The sequence below is a fragment of the Mustela erminea genome, chromosome 5, assembly GCF_009829155.1.
Source record: "Mustela erminea isolate mMusErm1 chromosome 5, mMusErm1.Pri, whole genome shotgun sequence".
Classification (NCBI taxonomy): Eukaryota; Metazoa; Chordata; class Mammalia; order Carnivora; family Mustelidae; genus Mustela; species Mustela erminea.
The window spans coordinates 17,841,766-17,860,443 of NC_045618.1; the positions used below are offsets into that span (position 1 = coordinate 17,841,766).

At 43.6% G+C, this 18,678-nt stretch overlaps 1 protein-coding gene across 6 annotated transcripts in view; it reads right to left on the reverse strand.

Annotated features, from left to right (window-relative positions):
* FAM169B (family with sequence similarity 169 member B) overlaps nucleotides 1-18,678 on the reverse strand; it is an 86,685-nt gene that overhangs the window by 4,365 nt on the left and 63,642 nt on the right. For 5 of the 6 annotated variants that reach the window (XM_032342160.1, XM_032342164.1, XM_032342165.1 and 2 more), the window contains 2 exons: nucleotides 8,169-8,351; nucleotides 4,314-4,445 (listed from right to left, as the gene is read on the reverse strand). In XM_032342160.1, coding sequence (XP_032198051.1) covers nucleotides 4,314-4,445; nucleotides 8,169-8,351 — 315 coding nt within the window. The remainder of the gene's footprint in view (nucleotides 1-4,313; nucleotides 4,446-8,168; nucleotides 8,352-18,678) is intronic. The other variant, XM_032342163.1, reaches the window with a different exon arrangement.

Below are 18,678 nucleotides of genomic sequence, written 5' to 3' on the forward strand. Positions count from 1 at the left end.
GCTACAGTGCCCTCCAGAGGACAGGGAAACCTGCCAGGTTTGGGGAGACGGGAATGGATGGTTCTACTCAATCACTTCCGAGCTGGAATACGATCTTTTCTTCCATTATTCAGACATTAAATGGAGTCCGTCTCCAGTGCTACTCGTGGTCCTTCTCCATGCTCACTGGAATTTTTACTCACAAGAGAGCCCATAATCACACTTTTTAATTCAGCTCCCCTAACCCTCTTACCAAATCAGTCCCAACTTAGAAAGGGATGACTTTCTTATCCCACTGTGTTCTTTCCTATACCTCATAATCTCTATGTGGAGCTATGTGTGTGTTAAGATGGCATTCAGATCCTTTGGAAAAAGAAAAATAATAGGTTCCCCATTTGAGCTGAAAATGCAAATGAAACACATTTTGCAGGGCACCTGGGGGGATCAGTCAGTTAGGCATCTGACTCTTGATCTCAGTTCAGGACTTGATCTCAGGGTCGTGAGTTCAAGCCTCACACTGGGCTCCATGATGGGCATGGGACTGACTTAAAAAAAAAAAAAAAAAAAAGATGGGGCGCCTGGGTGGCTCAGTCATTAAACATCTGCCTTCAGTTCAGGTCATGATCCCAGGGTCCTGGGATCCAGCCCCACATCCTGCTTGGCAGGAAACCTTCTTCTCCCTTTCTCACTGTCTCTCTCTGTCAATTAAATAAATAAATAAAATCTTTAAATTTAAAAAAAAAAAACACTTTTCAAATAAGAATATATTATTTAGTTGTTACCTATATACATAAATTATAAAGTTTATTTACAGACTTTATGAATTAGCCAACTTTGGTTTGGCAAAACTGAGTAAGAAGTATTTAAAAATACCCACATGCTTTAGTACTGTCTTGGAGTTTCTATATAATGCAGTAATGGATGCCCACGTACTTCTCTTTGCAAAAATGTAAGCTCCTAAATGAGTTCAGAGACAGCCAGCCTTATTCACCACTGTATCCTTATTACTTCTACCAGAGGCCTGTCATGGATAGATCCTCCATCACAGTAACCCACTGAATGAATGAGAAAATACATGAATGAATGAATGAATGAGGCAATGAAGTAGACAATACATTATTTTCTACACTTTCTGGTGTGTGAAACTACATTTTTATGTGGTAGGGACTAAAGCATGCTAGAAACTACCAAATATTAACTTGTATTTTATCCCTAACCAATAAAGGTCCGATAATCTTTAAAAATGAATGCTCCAATTTGGAAGCGTCAGGATGAGAATCTGAGAAGCAACCACACAGGTAGGTCAAGGTAAGGGACCATCCATGAGTGACCATACAGGACGCAATAGATTAAAAAAAATGGCCACTAGAGGGAGCCACATGACCTTTCAAAGAGCAGCATTAGGAAAAACCCATCCAGTATGGTGGTTCTGCTCTCAGCACTTCCCACCATAGTTCACCGCCATAAAATTGCACTATATAATGTCCAACTCACCAGAACAAGCTGAGATAAAGTTAGAGTTGCAGTCTGCTAGGATTCAGACTTTCAGAAAAAGACCCCACCTCCCAGCTCAAATATTTCACATCCTTTTGTGTACACTTTAGCATTAAAAATTAAATATAAATAGAGGAAAACTATTTCCCCTGTGGATGACAATTGGATCTATTAAAAAACGCACCTGGAAAGAAGGCAAAACTATAACCTAAAGAATGAAAAAATTTATTTTTAAAGCTGTGTGCAATTACTTCCTGTCTCCAGCCACATTTTTGTAAAGGAACTTTCAACTGCTGGAGCATTCAATTTCATCTCCTCCAGTAAAGAAACTTAAGGCATGTGCAAGCTGAGAAGACATACCAGATAGAATTATGATCCTATTGGTCAAGTTTCAAAGGCTTCATATGTAACTGAGTGTAGGAAGAAAAACATTTCCCACAAACACCTTCTCTCAAAAGTTCTGAAAACCCTGTAAATATTTTCAGGGCCATTAAAATCCACAGATGTTATCAACAGGCAAGATCCATGCAAACTTTAAAAGACCTAGTTCATAAAGGTCCTTGCTTCAAAAATATATTTTGAAACATTTGAAAGAAGTACAAGTTAACTTCCCTTTGGAACCATGTAAAATGTCCATGCCTTACTTAGAACGTAAAAAGCAATTGGCTCCACTGGGCTTTTTGCTTACAGTTCTATCTCTACACCACACGAAATTGTAGGAAACCTCCAAAATAACAGCCAGAAATAAAGGAAGATAGAACTTGAAAAACAGGACAATTTAAGAAAGCAACTCTGAGAATCACTGATTAAAAACTAAAATTAAATTAAATGGCTCTGTGAGATTTCCAAGGCAAGAGAAGATTCCAGAACCTGCATTGTCTGGTGACCTGTGGGAAAACCTAATGGGCTAACACTCACAGAGTTCCATGAAGGCAGACAGACTAGAAACTGAGAAACTGCAGAGCATCTGGGCTAGTCTGTGATTGCATATGCAGCCCCACTCACCAACCCGGAAAAAAACCCGAAATGTCAGCGCTGACAAAATTGTTACAAGACGAAGCTGGCTGGCTGAAAACCTTCCTGAGTGAATTAAAATCCTGACTGCTGGCCCTGGGGGAGACAGAAGTTGTGGGTGAAACTGGGAACTAGCCATGATTTATACAGCCAATGAAAAGATCGTAATTTTGAATTTTATAAAAATTATAGTTTTAAGTAATCTAATTATATCCTAATTATAATGATGACCCTTCTTCCTTCAAAGGACTCAAAGCATGCTTCTGGAACATTCTCTGTGAAAGTTCCCTCATTTGCTGTTTTAAAGAGAGAGTTGGCAAATCTCACAGTGAGTTAAAGTGACAAGTCTGGCATCTGACTTCCAGCTCAGTTTCCTGTGACCAGACCACACCAACTCTCAGCTCTGGAAATAACCCCCAGAGGAATTCTCTTCGGAGGAAAGCAATCTCCCCAATTATGAGAAAACGTCCTCCTCCTGCCTAGCCCCCTCTGGCCTGTGCAATTTCCACATCATTTCCACATTCTGATATGCAAACTTTTTTTTTCATTCCCAGCCAAGGAACTGCAACGTCTAAGACACAAAGGCCTTGTCCACGTGGGAGCTGCAGGCTCATTTGTGAAGCTCCTTGATAAACCCGCTCGGCTGTTCAGCTTAGTGCATGGGGATCCGGGCCAGCTCCCCCTTCATATCTAGCTGTGGATGCCACAGGGCAAGTCACTTAACCGCCTCATTAGGATCACAGTCACAGTCCTGCCATGGCCTCCTTCCCAGGTGCCTGGTCACCCCATTAATATCTGTAAAGATCCATTAAGCCTTCTAGCTGAAAGGCACCATAAAAGCAAAACCTATCACTGTTATCATCAATAAACTCTAAGGCGCTCTTCCCTGTCACCACCTAGGGTAAATCAGTTACCCACTGCCCCCTAATGAGCTACCTCCAGCCTGGTATATGGCATTTGATACTGACAAGAGCTTTCTTTCCCAGGAGGGAGGAAAAGCCAGTGCTTTCCCTTTGGCCAGTGAACTTAAACTGTGAGAACCTCCAGCAACTCGCCACCCATACGTTGCACCTGCAACCTAACGCGCTCTGCGTGGATCCAGGCCTGCCCCCAGGGCCCCTCACCTTGAGCACTGAGCTAAGAACCACCAGCAGTGTGCAATCCATGCTCCACGTGGGAGAGGTGTTAGACGTACTGTTAAAAAGCACCTCGGAGAACCCGACACCCGTATGTCTGGTCTTCCCACCCACTGCCTCCCTTTGCCTACTCTCATTGCTCGGAAACACCCTCCATCAAAACCCCGTGGAGCTCTAACACACCAAACGGAGGGCAGTGTATGTCTGTAACTCGGCTGCCCAAATAAACAATATCGCCACCCAGCACCCTACTACGCTGCCAGTAAGAAGGACAGAGAGGACAAGGTACAGAATGCTGTCTATGCAACACCACCACTTACACACGCGTGTCATCTCCCACAAGCGGAAAGGGGAGGGGGCGTGGAAGGCTGGCTCGTCACAGCAAACCTTCGTGTGGCTTTCCAGCTGGTTGAACCGGGTGCGCACACTCATCTTCTAGGTTTCTGAGATCCCTTCTAGTTATACACGGGGATCCCCTCCGTCCCAGGGAGCTTCTGATTTAGCTACATTGGGGGAGATCTCGCACAAGGTTTAGGAGCTGTCATTCATTCGGGAAAGGAAGGTGGGCCAAGGGCAAGAAGCCACCACTCTGGTCTCCCTCCCTCCTCTGTTCTTGCAACCTGGACGGGCCTGACTTCATGGGTAGCATTAACCTGTGCTTCCAAGCGCACAGCGCTCACTGCGACTCACAGTCTGGAGGTCGTGACTGCTGCAGGCGAACCTTCAGCCAGATGCTGCCCCGCTGGCCCCAGGCTCCCGGGGGTTCCACCTCCCACAGGCGTCCGCGCTCCTCTGGATGGGCCAACAGGAACTTCCTGCAGACTGAGGACGCGCACGTGTGAGCCAAGAAGGCCCGCCCCCTCTCTGTCCTCAGGGGAAGACACTTCCGGTTCCTGTTGAGGCCCCGCCCACCCTGCCCTGGCTTGGCGCTCTGATCCTGCTCTGCGCAAGCTACCCCTTAACCGTCTTACCTCGTGCTCCCAGGTTCACCCCCACCCCATCTGAGCTTGAGGCCGCCATAACAAAGGGTCACACACTGAGTGGGGGGCTTCAACAACAGACTGGCTGTCTCCTAGTCCGGGAGGGAAGTCCCACATCCAGAGGTGGGAAGACGCACCTCTGCAGTGGGCCTCCGTGTCTCTGTGCCTTCTCGAGGTCTTCCCTCTGTACCTGTGGCCCAGGCCCCTCTCATAAATAAGGACCTCTTCCTACCACTCTACTGAATCAGGGCCTCATGCACAGGACCTCACTTAATCACCTCTTTAATGGCCCCTCCTCCTAATACAGTCACATGGGGAGCTAAAGCTTCAACATAAGACTTGGGGGTACCCAGTTGAGCCTGTAACATCACCGTGCCACACTGTCCTCTCCTTAGGCACTGTCCTTTCTCAGCCGGAACCTTCCCAGCTCTCCTCTCCCACAGAACCTTCCAGTATATCCTCCACGGATGCCTTGATTCCAGAGTCACCTCAAGGCTTTTATGTCCACGTTTACAGGGTGAGCACTTTCCACGGGGCAATGCCCCAAATCCTGCCAAATGGGAAGCTGCTCCTCGTCCTTCAGGTGCCCATGGGGACACCATTGGACCCTCTCCTAATATTTCCCAGCCCAGGGCAACAGCACAGATGGAAACCTCCAGAACCTGACACTAAGTATTCAGAAAGTGTAAGCCGAGCTAGCAGAGTGCTAGATAGAATGTTCTGCTCTCCTATCTTGACAAATATAACTTCATAACAACAGGGAAAGCCAGTTTCAAATTTAGAATTTCTTGGACTCCTTGGAGTTCTGCACCAGAATGTGGCAACACCAAGAGAGCTGGCCCCCAGTAGGCAGCCCACTTGCTTCTCCTCCTACCCCTGCCCCACACACATACACCACAGGGGGCCTGTGCATACAAATGTGGACACCATGCCCACATTCCATCCACATCCCACCAATGGCTGCCCCTGGGATCTAAAGATATGCAAACTGGTGGCATGGTCCACCCTGAGATGCACAGATCCAGGGATGGAGTCTACTTGGGCCCTGAGCACCACTGGCAGGAATCCTAGGGTCCTAGTACCTTGAGCTGGCTTAGAAGAAGTGATCTGGACCCAGGTAGGAATATTCTCTTGGGCCCACAGATTCCTCACACCATAGAGAGAGACAGAGCTGCCCAGGGGTGCTAAAGCATAGGGCTGTGGACAGGAGTCCCTCTTGTCCATTCAAAGGGCAGGACTGTACTCAATAAAGGCCAGTCAGAGAAGGATGTGGTCAGTGCACCTGTACCCAGTCTTGAGCGTCCAGCAGCTTCTTTCTCCACATTCTACCTCGTTTACCTACATGCCCAGATACAGCCAGGCGTGCTGTAAAAGACTGAGGCCCCAGCATCCTTGGCTAGGCAGCTGAAACTCCTAAGACAAGCAGCATGCTTCAGAATAAGAGCCTTAATATATTCTTTCTCTGCAAGGCAAAGACAGAGAAGGGAGAACAGAGATCCACAGAACCCTTCAAGGGTCTTAGCAGCACTGTCCCTAGGGCAGCCTCCCCCCGGAAGCTGCTATTACCCTGGGAAACCTGAGGTGGCTGCCCTGGGAGGCCAGTGCGCTCAAACAAAAGTCTCAGAGGCATAGCAAAATTAGGGCTGGGGGAGGGGCCCCTGGGTGGTTCTATCAGTTAAGCAGACACCTTCAGCTCAGGTCATGATCTCGGGGTCCTGAGATCAAGTCCCATGTCTGACTCCCTGCTCAGCAGAGTCTACTTCTCCCTCTCCCTCTGCCTGCCACTCCTCCTACTTGTGCTCTCTCTCTCAAATAAATAAAATCTTAATAAATAAATTAAAAAGGAGAGGGACAAAAAGGACAGGTATGTGGACAGAGAACCAGTTGCCTAGGTTCTGAAACTTTCCAGCACCTCAAAGTGAGGAACACGGTGCAGAAAGCTTGGAATGCTCTTTGCAGAAATTTAAGGATCTTCAGAGTTTAATTATAGATAAAGACTTTGGAAATACAAAGAAATGACTAAACCTACTTGAAATATGTTTCACCTGCTTTTCTTAGGACTTCAGAGCAATGGAAATGTCCTTATCTTTCCTGCCTTTTCTCTCTTATTTGTTGTCCCTATATGATAGTGGCACTGGAAACTCAATACTGAGGGCTCAAAATCACCTGTGGTTTTGACAATAAGTGAAACAGAACCCAATGCGGGGTGGGTGGGGTGCAAAGGGACCCTGGGGAAATACCCATAAGAATCTGCTGCCCTTACTGACTTGGAATGTGATGTGTAGCATCAGAGCTTTTTTCATTTCCTCTGACAAATATATATAAAGCTTTCTCTTCCAGAATGTGGAAAGGAACTGAGACAGTTCATTTTAAGTCTCAACTTGACTGAGCCAAGGGTGCCCAGATACTTGGTCTACATTATTCTGGGTGTGTCTGTGAAGGTGTTTTGGATGAGATCGGCACTGGAATCAGTAGACTGTGTAAAGCAGATTGTTGTCCCTCATGTGGGTGGGCCTCACCCAATGAGTTGAAGGCCTGAGTATGGAACAAAAAGGCTGACATCCCACAAGTAAGAGGGAACTCCTCCTGTCTGTTGAGCTGAGACATCAATTTTTTTAAATATAGATTTTATTTATTTATTTATTTATTTGAGGGAGAGAGAACATGAGAGGGGAAAAGTTCAAAGGGAGAAGCAGACTCCCTGTGGAGCTGGGAGCCCAATGTGGGACTCGATCCTGGGACTCTGGGACCATCACCCGAACCAAAAGCAGTGGCTTAATCAACTGAGCCACCCAGGCACCCCAAGGACATCAATCTTTTATTGCCTTTGGATTTGAACCAAAATATTGTTGTTCACTTTTCTTGGGTCTGGCTCCTGTGGGCATTTGGACCCTTAGGACACCATTGGCTCTCCTGAGTCTCTAGTTTGCTAACAGCCACAGATCTTGGGAGTCTCAGTCTCTACACCATGAGAGTAAATTCCTCATAATAAATCTCTTCTCTCTATATATCTACATCCTACCGGTTTTGTTTCTTTGGAGATCCCTGACCAATAGAGGGACTCAGTAGGTCAGGAATGGAAGAGGGGACTATCTTCTGCAATAGGAGCTACAGAGGTCCTTGGGAGCTCATGCTGTCAAGAGCTCGCTTTTTGCACTCCAGCTGCCCTCCCAGCTGAAGCTCCTGGGGATCTTTTGCAGCTTCTAGGGGAAAGGACAAAGTCATGGGCTCTAAGCTTCAAGTGAAGGAGCAAAGGCTCTCTGAGCGCCAGCAGCAGTTAGCAGCACAGGTGAACTTCTCTGAATTCTGCCTCTCTCTGAGGTCATGTAACTTATTTTTTATTATCTCTAAATCCAATTATTTCTCAGGCTGGGAAGGGCTCACCCCCTGTAATGCAGCCTAAAGCCTCATCTGTGCAGAAGCAATGGGAGAGTTCTAAGGAAGAAGAGAAAACCCAGACACTGAGAGTGCCAAGGAACCTCCCTCTCCCACAATCACCTAGAATGCACATGCATTATCCATCACCATTACCTCAGCACTTCCTCCTGATACAAGATGGGTTTACCTTGGTACATAGCAGGAGAAATCGGCCAACTGACGCCCAGGGCTTCATCCTCTCGGAACGTCTCACAGAAGTCCTGCAGCATGGCCATGCCCAGGCCTTGGCGACGGTACATCCTCCTGACAAACACGGTGTCGAAGACAGGCAGCAGGTAGCACGCACCCGTGCCATCACCACACAGGCTGCCTGTAGGGAAAGGAAGTGATATGCACTGGCCGCAGACTTGCACCAAGCCACCAGGACCCTAAGGAATGCTTGCACAGCCAGGTCCTTGGTACCACCTGGAAGAAGGGCTCACATAACTAACTAAACAACCTACGACAAAACAGCAGTTCCTCCCAAACCACCAGGGCTCCAGCTGGCCGATCAGCCCACATGTGATTGATCACTGGGAGTACAGCCACCAGACTATTGTACTGAAACGAAAAACAAACCCAGATGAATGCACCATTCATGCGCCCAAGACCCTCAGATGCTGCCCTCTCCGCACGCGGGTCACGGAGACACTCGAAGCCAATGATGAGCATCTGGATGACATCAAAGTTCTCCATGAACCCAGGGAATTCGGGCTGGGAGACCCACCCAACACATCTCTAAGGCATGGACTTGTTTTGGTAACTCTAGCAAGCAGTCTTCGCGTCTTATTAAGGTGAAGTACCTTTACCCTGAATAGACTAAGCTGTATTTCTCCTGCAAGATCAATGGCCTTGCTATAGCAAAGCAGGAGAAGCAACAGCTGACACCCTTCCCACTTTTCCACCCTGAACTGAACTGCACTTCACTGCAACCAGCCCCAGTTACCAGCACGGTTGCTGTGTCTGCAGTGGGAACTTAGAGTCACAACCAGTCACCTCTGTCATCACCCTAACCAGAAAATCAGTGCTACATGGAGCCTACTACAGTATCTCACTCACTTCCAAACTGCACAGGTGCCTGTGCCCTAAACGCACTAGAGTCCAGGAAAAGAAGTAGGTAGCATATTCAGTTCCTATCAGAAGAAGAGGCATTCATCCCCGCCAAGATTCAGAAGGTGGGTAATTTCCCAAACAAAAAAAATTGATTCCAATTCTAATTGGCCAGACTGTGTCGCAGAGACATATGCTGCTGTAGTTAACTGCAAAAACGGCCGCAGTTATCTCCCTTCCTGTATCCACATCCATTCACATGTGGTTCTGAAGCACGTGCCATCAAGAGATGGGGTCTGGCCTCATAGGGTCCAATGCGCATCTGTTCCCTCTCATATCTCTGCCCTTTGCCCCAAGAACAAACCTGGACTAGCCTGTCACCATGAAAGAAACCTGACCTGGGCACCCCTGTGGTCTCAGCAGACATCAAGCCACCCCCAAATAGCAGAGCCACCTACTGAATAGGTTAAACCCCCATGGAAACTGTCAATCAAAAGAATGGGGAACTAAATGGTTGGTTTTATGGAAAAATGAATGAATAAATAAATAATCTGTGGCCAGCAATCAATACCACCTAATTCACGATCAATACCACCTAATTCACTTAAGATGGTAACAACAGAGTATTTGAATTTCACCTTCAGTGTTCTTGAAATGATAGTACAAACTTGGGCTGGAATTCTATAACTACCAACTTTTATAGATGATGACAACAACATTCCCCAAATGATAAAGTCTTCCAAAGCTAAAAAGGTTTAAAATTAAATAAAATACGATACATACAATACAATACACTAAAAATACAATACATATAAATACAATAAATAAATATACAATGTATAAAAATACAATTCCATTCACATGAATTCCATTCATTCTCTTTAAAAAGAGTCAGTATTTAGGAATACAGTTAACAAAAGAAACACAAGCTTTGAATACTGAAAAACTACAAAACAATGTTGAGGGAAATTAAAGAAAATCTAAATAAATGGAGACATTCCATGTTCATGGATTGGATGGCTCAATACTGTTGAGATGGCAATTCTTCTCAAACTGGTCTGTAATTTCAATGCCAGCCCTACCAAATCCTAGCAGGCATTTTCTTTTTTAAAAAGAGAGTGAGAGAGAGGACAGAATGGGGGCAGGTGGAGGTCAGGGGGAGAGAAACGTAAGCAGGCTCCATGCCCAGCACAGAGCCCAACATGGGGCTTGATCTCAACACCCTGAGATCATGACCTGAGCTGAAATCAAGAGTCAGACACTTAACCAACTGAGACACCCAGGCACCCCACCAGCAGGCATTTTTGTGGACAATGAGAAGCGGATACTAAAATTGAGATGAAATGCAAAGTCTTTATATAATAAGCAACCCAGTTCTGAAAAAGAAGAGTACAACTGGAAGTTTTACACCACCCAGGTTCAAGGTTTCTTATAAAATCAAGGCAGGCAAGTCAGTGGGATACTAGTGCAAGGATAGGCATGCATAGCAGTGAAACAGAAATGAGTCCAGAAATAAACTTGCACTTTGAACTTCAAAACAGTGCCCTTTTCAAATGAGGAAAAGACAATCTTTTCAAGAAATGGTGGTAGGATGACTAGATATTGAAAATTTAAAAAAAAAAAAAATGTTAAGGGAAGAAGAAGCTGGAACAGAACAGAAAGCCCAGAATTAGACCCGCACCAACAGAGTCAAATGATCTTTGACAAAGGAGCAAAGTCAAGTCAGTAGAGAAAGGACCGTCCCCATAAGTAATACTGGACAACTGGATATCCAAATGAAAAAAAAAATAATAATAATAATAATAATAATAATAATAATCTAGACCTTAAACCCTTCAAAAACTTTACCTTAAAATGAGTCGCAGGCATAATGTAAAATGAAAAACTACAAAACTCCTAGAAAATAGCATGAAAGAATATCTAGATGACCTTGGGGTTAGCGATAAATTTTTTACATACAATACCAAAGGCATGACCCATGGAGGGAAAAAATGACAAGCTGAATTTCATTAACATTAAAATTTGCTGCTCTGTGAAAGACCATGTCAAAAGAATGAAAAGGCAAGGCATGAACTGGGAAAAAAACAGTTGAAAAAGACACATTTGTCTGATAAAGGACTGTTATCTGAAATATGCAAAGAACTTTTAAAACTCAATGGTAAGAAAACAAACAACTTGATTAAAAAGTGGACCAAAGGGGGTATCTGGGTAGCTCAGTGGGTTAAGTAAGCCTCTGCCTTCGGCTAGCCCTGCTTCAGGCTCTCTGCTCAGCAGGGAGCCTTCTTCCCCCTCTCTCTGCCTACTTCTCTGCCTACTTGTGATCTCTCTCCCTCTATCAAATAAATAAAAATCCTTTAAAAAAAAGTGGACCAACGATTTTAATAGAAACCTCATCCAAGAAGCTATACATACAACAGATGAGCATATCGAAAGATGCTCCACATCATATGTCATCAGGAAAATGCCAATTTAACCAAGAAGATATCACTGCCCACCTAAAACAGTGGCCAAATTCCAGAACACTGTCAACACCAAATGCTGGTGAGGATGTGGAGCAACATTCCTTGTTGGGGGGAAATGCAAAATGGTATAGCAACTCTCATTCCTCTCATTCCTTGTTGGGGGAATGCAAAATGGTACAGCAACTCTAGATGACAGCTTGGTGGTTTTTACAAAAGTAAACATACTCATATCAGATGATTCATCAATTGTGCTCCTTGATATTTATCAAAAGGAGTTAAGAACTTATGTCCACACAAATGTTCATGGCACCTGTAGTCATAATTGTTACAACCTAGAAGCAACCAAGATACCCTTCCATACCTGAAAGGATGAATAAACTACAGTACACCCAGATAACCGAATATTTAGTACCAAAAAGAAATAAGCTATCAAGCCACAAAGACATAGAGAAATGTTAAGTCATATTATTTAGTGAAAAAAGTCAATCTGAAAAGTCTACAATTACACCAATGATAGAACATTCTGGAAAAGGCAAAACTAGGAAGGCAGTGAAAAGATCAGTGGTTGTCAAGAGGTCATGGGGAGGGAGGGATGAATGGGTGGGGCCCAGGAATTTTTAGGGCAGTGAAGCTATTCTGTATGATGCTACAAGGGTAGCTACCTGTCATTATACATTTGTTAAAACCCATAGAATATACAACACAAAGAATAAACCCTGATGTAAGCTATGGGCTTTAGTTAATAATAATGTATCCTTCTGGAATGAATTGTGTCTCCCCAAAGTCTTACATTGAAACTGCCAGTACCTTGGAATGTGACTATATTTGGAGACAGGCACTTTAAGTGGTGATAGAGTTAAAGAGAAGTCTTTTGAATAAGCTCTCATCCAATCTGATGGGTGTCTTTATGAGAAAAGGAAATTTGGACACACAGAGAGATGTGCACACACAGAAGAAAGACCGTATCAGGACACAGTGAGAAGCGGCCATCTACAAGTTAAGGAGAGAGACCTCAGAAGAAACCAAACCTGCCAACACCTTGATCTTGGACTTCCGGCCTCAGGAACTCTGAGAAAATTACTTTCTGTTGTTTGAGCCACCCAGTCTGTGGTATTTTGTTATGGCAGTACTAACTGATTAATAGGTGTATCAGTTTTGGTTTACAAATAGTAACAAATGTGTCACACTACTGTAATGCATTAATAATAGAGGAAAGTGTACATGCATGGAGGAGGTGGGGGATATTGGGGAACTCTCTGTACTTTGTCCTCAATTTTTCTATAACCTAAAACTGCTCTAAAAAACAAAGCCTATAATTTTTTAATGTACGAGGTGTTTTTAAAAATTAAGTTGAACACTCACCTCACATCATATATAAAAACTTAATTCAAAGATGGATCTAGGCATAAATACAAGCTAAAACTACAGAGCTTTTGGGAGAAAACATAGAGGAAAATCTTCACAACCTTGGGTTAGTCAGAGAGTTCTTAAATTCAATACCAGAAGCATAATCAATTGACAAATCTGACTTCATTAAAGTTAACTTCTGTACTTCGAAGTTAGACTATAAGAAAATGTTTATGAATCACATTTCTGATAAAGGACATATCCAGACTATGTGAAGAACTCTTGTAATATAATTAAAAGGAAACAAACAACCAATTAAAAATGGACAGATGATCTAAATAGAAACTTCTTCAAAGAAAACATAAGGGGCGCCTGGATGGCTCAGTGGGTTAAAGCCTCTGCCTTCGGCTTGGGTCATGATCTCAGGGTCCTGGGATTGAGCCCCACATCGGGCTCTCTGCTCAGTGGGGAGCCTGCTTCCTCCTCTCTCTCTGCCAACCTCTCTGCCTACCTGTGATCTCTGTCTGTCAAATAAATAAATAAAATATTAAAAAAAAAGAAGACATACAAATGGTTAATCAATGAAATGATACTCAATATCATTAGAAAAATGAAAATCAAAACCATAGTGCAAAGCTACTTTTGACCTACTAAAAGATGGCTATAGTCAAGGCAACCGGCAGTCGTAAGTGTTGACAAGATATGGAGAAATTGAAACTGTCACATAGTGCTGATGGGAATTTGTAATGGTAAAGCTACTTTGTCAAATAATTTGACAGTTTCTTAAAGTTAAACATGTGTTTATCCAATGACCCACCAATTCTATTCCTAGGAAGCTAATATTTGCTACAATTTGGATGAACCTCAAAAAACATCAAGAAAAACAATTCAGGCACAAAAGGCCACATATTGTATCATTCCATTTAGATGAGCTGTCCCAGAAAGGCAAATTGATAGGGACAGAGAGCAGACTGGGGTTGCCTAGAGCTGGGGTGGAAACAGATTGATAGCCAACAGGCAACTTTTTCGGGTGATGGAAATATCCAAAATCTAGGTAATGGTGATGGTTACACAACTCTAAATTTTTCAGAAATCACTTACCCTTGGCAAATTTTATGCAGTGTAAAATTATACCTCAACAAAATCGATTTTTAAAAGATTCAGTGGGGGCACCTGGGTGGCTCAGTGGGTTAAGCCTCTGCCTTCAGCTCTAGTCATGAACTCAGGGTCCTGGGATTGAGCCCCGAATCGGGCTCTCTGCTCAGCAAGGAGCCTGCTTCTCTCTCCTCTCTCTGCCTGCCTCTCTGCCTACTTCTGATCTCTGTCTGTCAAATAAATAAATAAATAAAATCTCTAAAAGATTCAATGAATTCTATTAAAATTATTGTATTGGGGTGCCTGGGTGACTCACTGGGTTAGGCATCCAACTTTTGGTTTCAGCTTAGGTCATATGAGATCTTTCAGTCATGAGATTGAGCCCCATGTCCAGCCCCCCAACTCATGATCTGCTTCATGTTCTTTCTCCTTCTCTCTCCCATTTTGCCCCTGTCTATTTACATGTTCTCTCTCTCTCTCTCAAATAAATAAATAACATCTTTAAATAAATAATAAAAATAAATTATTTTATTGAAATTATATGAAAAAAATACAATCAAGAGTCAAAGAGGGAAAACAGTAACTTTAAGGTGGAGAAACCTGCCAGACACCCCCATGAGTGATTAGGGTGAGCATGGCTAATAGTAATGCTGGGGTCACGTACTTTCACGTGTGATGGAAGCATGTGAGGACCAGGACACTTACTTCCCTTTCCCACAAACCCATATCCCAATCTAATCATGAGAAAATATCAGACAGATCTAAATCAAGGGACAGTCCACAAATCTCCTGACCAGTACTCTTCAAAAGTGTCCAGGTCATGAAAAACAAGGAGAATGAAGAAATGATTACAGATCAGGCAAGGGAACTAAAAAGATCTGAACTATGTGCAAGGTGGTATCCTGGATCAAACCCTATAAGAGAAAAAGGACATTGCTGAAAAATTAACCAATGTTAATTTCTTAGGTTTGATCCTCATACCGTGATCCTGTCCTATGTTACCAGTGGAGGGAGAGAGGTGAAGGGTATAACAGGAACTCTGAACTATTTTGAAGCTGTTCTGTAAATCTAAAATTATTTCAAAATAAAAAGCTGGGGAAGGGGAAGAGGCAGAAGAAACAAAAGCACTCTACCAGCCCTTTCTAAGGGCTAATCATACCATCAGGTTGGTCAAATAAAATCTGTCCTCTAAAATCAATTCCCGGGGCACTTGGGTGGCTCAATGGATTAAGCATCTGCCTTCCGCTCAGGTCATGATCCCAGGGTCCTGCAACTGATCCACTGATCAATGGGGCATCCATTGATCCCCTGCTCAGCAGGGAGTCTGCTTCTCCCTCTCCCTCTACCCCAACCCCAGCTCCTGCTTTATCTCTCTCTCTCAAAAACAAACAAACAAACAAACAAACACCCTTTAAAATCAATTCCCAAAACCAAAGAATTGCCTTTTTAAGAAGGATACTAATTAACTGTAATAAGAATATTATGTGATTATGAACAGGGGCAGAGATAATGAGCAGGCTGCATGCCAATGGACTCTTCATTCATAATCAGAACCTCAAGTCCAAGGAATTCCTATCACATGGCACGGAATGGTTGGGAAGAACCGCAGCCATGATCTCAATCATTCTACCCATTATACAGACATGGCAGTTGACAGTGTCAAGAAAGGGTCAAGAACAAACAAAACAAAACACACAGAGAATAAAAGGCTTGGCTCTCTTCTGTCAGCAACATCTGCCCAACTGGGTCTCATCAGCTCACAGAGAGTCTGGTGAACCCAGACCAAACTCAGACCAGCCATGCCACCAAGGTAGCTGGGGGCAGAACTAAGCCAAAACCAACACCTCCTGGTGCCCTTTCTTCTTCTTTCTGGCTGCTTCATGTCCAAAATTACCTTCAGTGATTACATAGGTTGTCTTTACCTAACAACACTTAGAAGAGTAAAACATATTCCAGATGGGCACTGTTCAAAATCACAACAAAGATGCTGTCTCTCAGGCAAATTTAAATATCCAGAAAGGTCTTTTACCTGAGGACAATGGATCGTGGAAAGAAAGTTCATGGGAACAGATCCATAGAGATCACAATTCATAGTAAATGGTGGGGATAAAACAAACAAACAAACAAAAGTCTGGTAAAGCACAAACCAGTCAGAACTGGCTAAATGAGCAGCAGGGTGAGATCATTTTTACCATAAATGCTGGTGGGAAATAAACAAGTAAAACTGAAAATTAACAAACCAAGCATCAGAATTTAAAAGACTGAAAAAGAACAGAAAAGAGACCTGAAGAAAATAAAGGGAAGGAGACAAGGACAATAGAAATTAATAAAATAGGGGCTTTAACCCACTAAGCCTGGGTGGCTCAGTGGGTTAAAGCCTCTGCCTTGGGCTCAGGTCATGGTCTCAGGGTCCTGGGATCAAGCTCCGCATTAGGCTCTCTGCTCGGCAGGGAGCCTGCTTCCTCCTCTCTCTATCTGCCTCTCTGCCTACTTGTGATCTCTGTCAAATAAATAAATAAAATCTTTTTTTTAAAAAAAGAACTTAATAAAATAGAAAACAAAAATACAACATAAAGGATTTTTTTTTAATTTCAAGAGTTATTAAAGGAAGATTGAATACACCATACATAAAGCACATTGGGAATTAAAGATACCACTATAGACATGGCAGAAATTTCAAAGGTAAAAGAATATAATAAATATCTCTATACCAATAAACTGGAAAAACAGATGAAAAGGACAAATTCCTAAGACAATACAAACCACCAAAACTGACTTATAAAAAAACAGAGTGACCAACCTGTCCTATGAGCATCAAAACATGAACTCAGTAGTTTAAACCTCTCCCACACTGAACACATCAGGTCAGGTGGGTATAAGTTCTACCAACCTTCCAAGTAAAGCCTTCCAGAGAACAGTAAAAGGGAGAATATTCTCCAACTTAGTCTCTGAGTCTCACCTTTTAAGGAAAAAGAAAAAGAAATAGCCAAGGAGGGATGCCTGGGTGGCTCAGTGGGTTAAGGCTTCTGCCTTCAGCTCAGGTCATGATCCTAGGGTCCTGGGATTGAGCCCCGAGTCTGGCTCTCTGCTCAGTGGGGAGCCTGCTTCCCTCTCTCTCTGCCTGCCTCTGCCTACTTGTGATCTGTCTGTCAAATAAATAAAACCTTTTAAAAAAAAGAAGAAGAAAAGAAATAGCCAAGGATCAGAAAGATAGGTAAATAACAATAATTCATAAGCATAAGACAAAAAACTTACACCCATATTAACAAACTGCATTCAACAGGGTGTACAAAGTTAACTTCAATCACGGTAAGGGGCTGGTTCTCTGCCCACCACTCTGGCTGTTCTGGGGGAGATGCAGAATCAGTAAGGGGCATGAGCTAAGACTACACATAATGAAGGCTTTGCCTTCAACAGCCTGGGAAGACCTGAAGAAGGAACTTCTGAAAGAAGGAAACAAAACTTACCAAAGAGTAGGCAGACAACATGGTACCAACAGGCTGTCCATTAAAAATAGGCACCCCAACAAAACACAGAAAAAGACAAGGAGGGTTACTTCACGAAGACATTGAGTGAATTCTTGGAATACCTAAGACAGCATTCACAGATGGTGCACCATGGGGGAAATGATAGCAACAGGCAGCCAGAAAGTAAGGGAAGAAATGGAATCTGCTTCAAAGAGAGAGTTGCTGGGAGGAAGATAAAACAGGCAGGGGCGAGACAATGGTCACAGTGTGTTCCCCCCGCCGGCTGCCTTTGAGAACTAAGACCTGGGCACCGGGGAAGTTTTTGGTGGGAGGCCCCAAGGCACAAAACAGCCAAGCGCCTGGCCAAATGCAGCCCGGCTCTCGGTGCGTTTCCTTTTGCAAAGTAGCATTTGTGTGGGCTGGGAAGCACCTGTCCAGGTTTGTCCAGCTGATCCCAAAGACAGTTTGCTGTCCGTGGCTGCTGTAGAAACTTGGCCCTGCGAAGCACTTTAAGCATAACTGCTCTAAAAATCCAAATTCAGGCCACAGTTGCTAGTCCAAGAGATTCAGTTCAGCATGGGATACTCTTAACCCATGGACATAGAAATATCTAAAAGCGTTAACTTTTGCTAGCCATTAGCACTATCCTTTTGTTACAATTGTATTAGATGTGGGTGGTGAACCCACTGTACAAGGTCAGAGCCAAACATCCCTCAGAACCGGGGTCAGAGCCAGACTTCCTGGGTACCCACTGCACAAGGTCAGAGCCAGACTGCCTTGGAACCTGGGGCAGTTGAGGATGTACTGACGATTCTACTAATGACCTGAATGTTTCTGAATTCTTCCCACCAAGGAGCGTTGCTAGCACCTATCCGCATAAAATCTGGTTTTTTTTTTTTTTAAGTATGAGATATTTACATTGTATTTGCTGGACTAGGCACTGGCAAACTTTTTCTGTAAATTCCAAGCAGAAAATACTTTTAGGCTTTAGGGGAAACCATTCATCTCTGCAGTTGTGCAAAATCAGCTGTGGACATTATGAACGGGCATGGCTATGTTCCAATCGATTTCTATTTACAAAAAGAGGCGATGAGCGGAACTGGGCCAACAGGCCATAGTTAAAGCAGGCAGTTAATGCCTGCTCCAGAAAAAACATCACTTTTACAGGTAGGACTAAGTGTTTATAACACCTATTTGTAATAATCATCTTTTCTCAAGAACAACTGAAAACAATGCA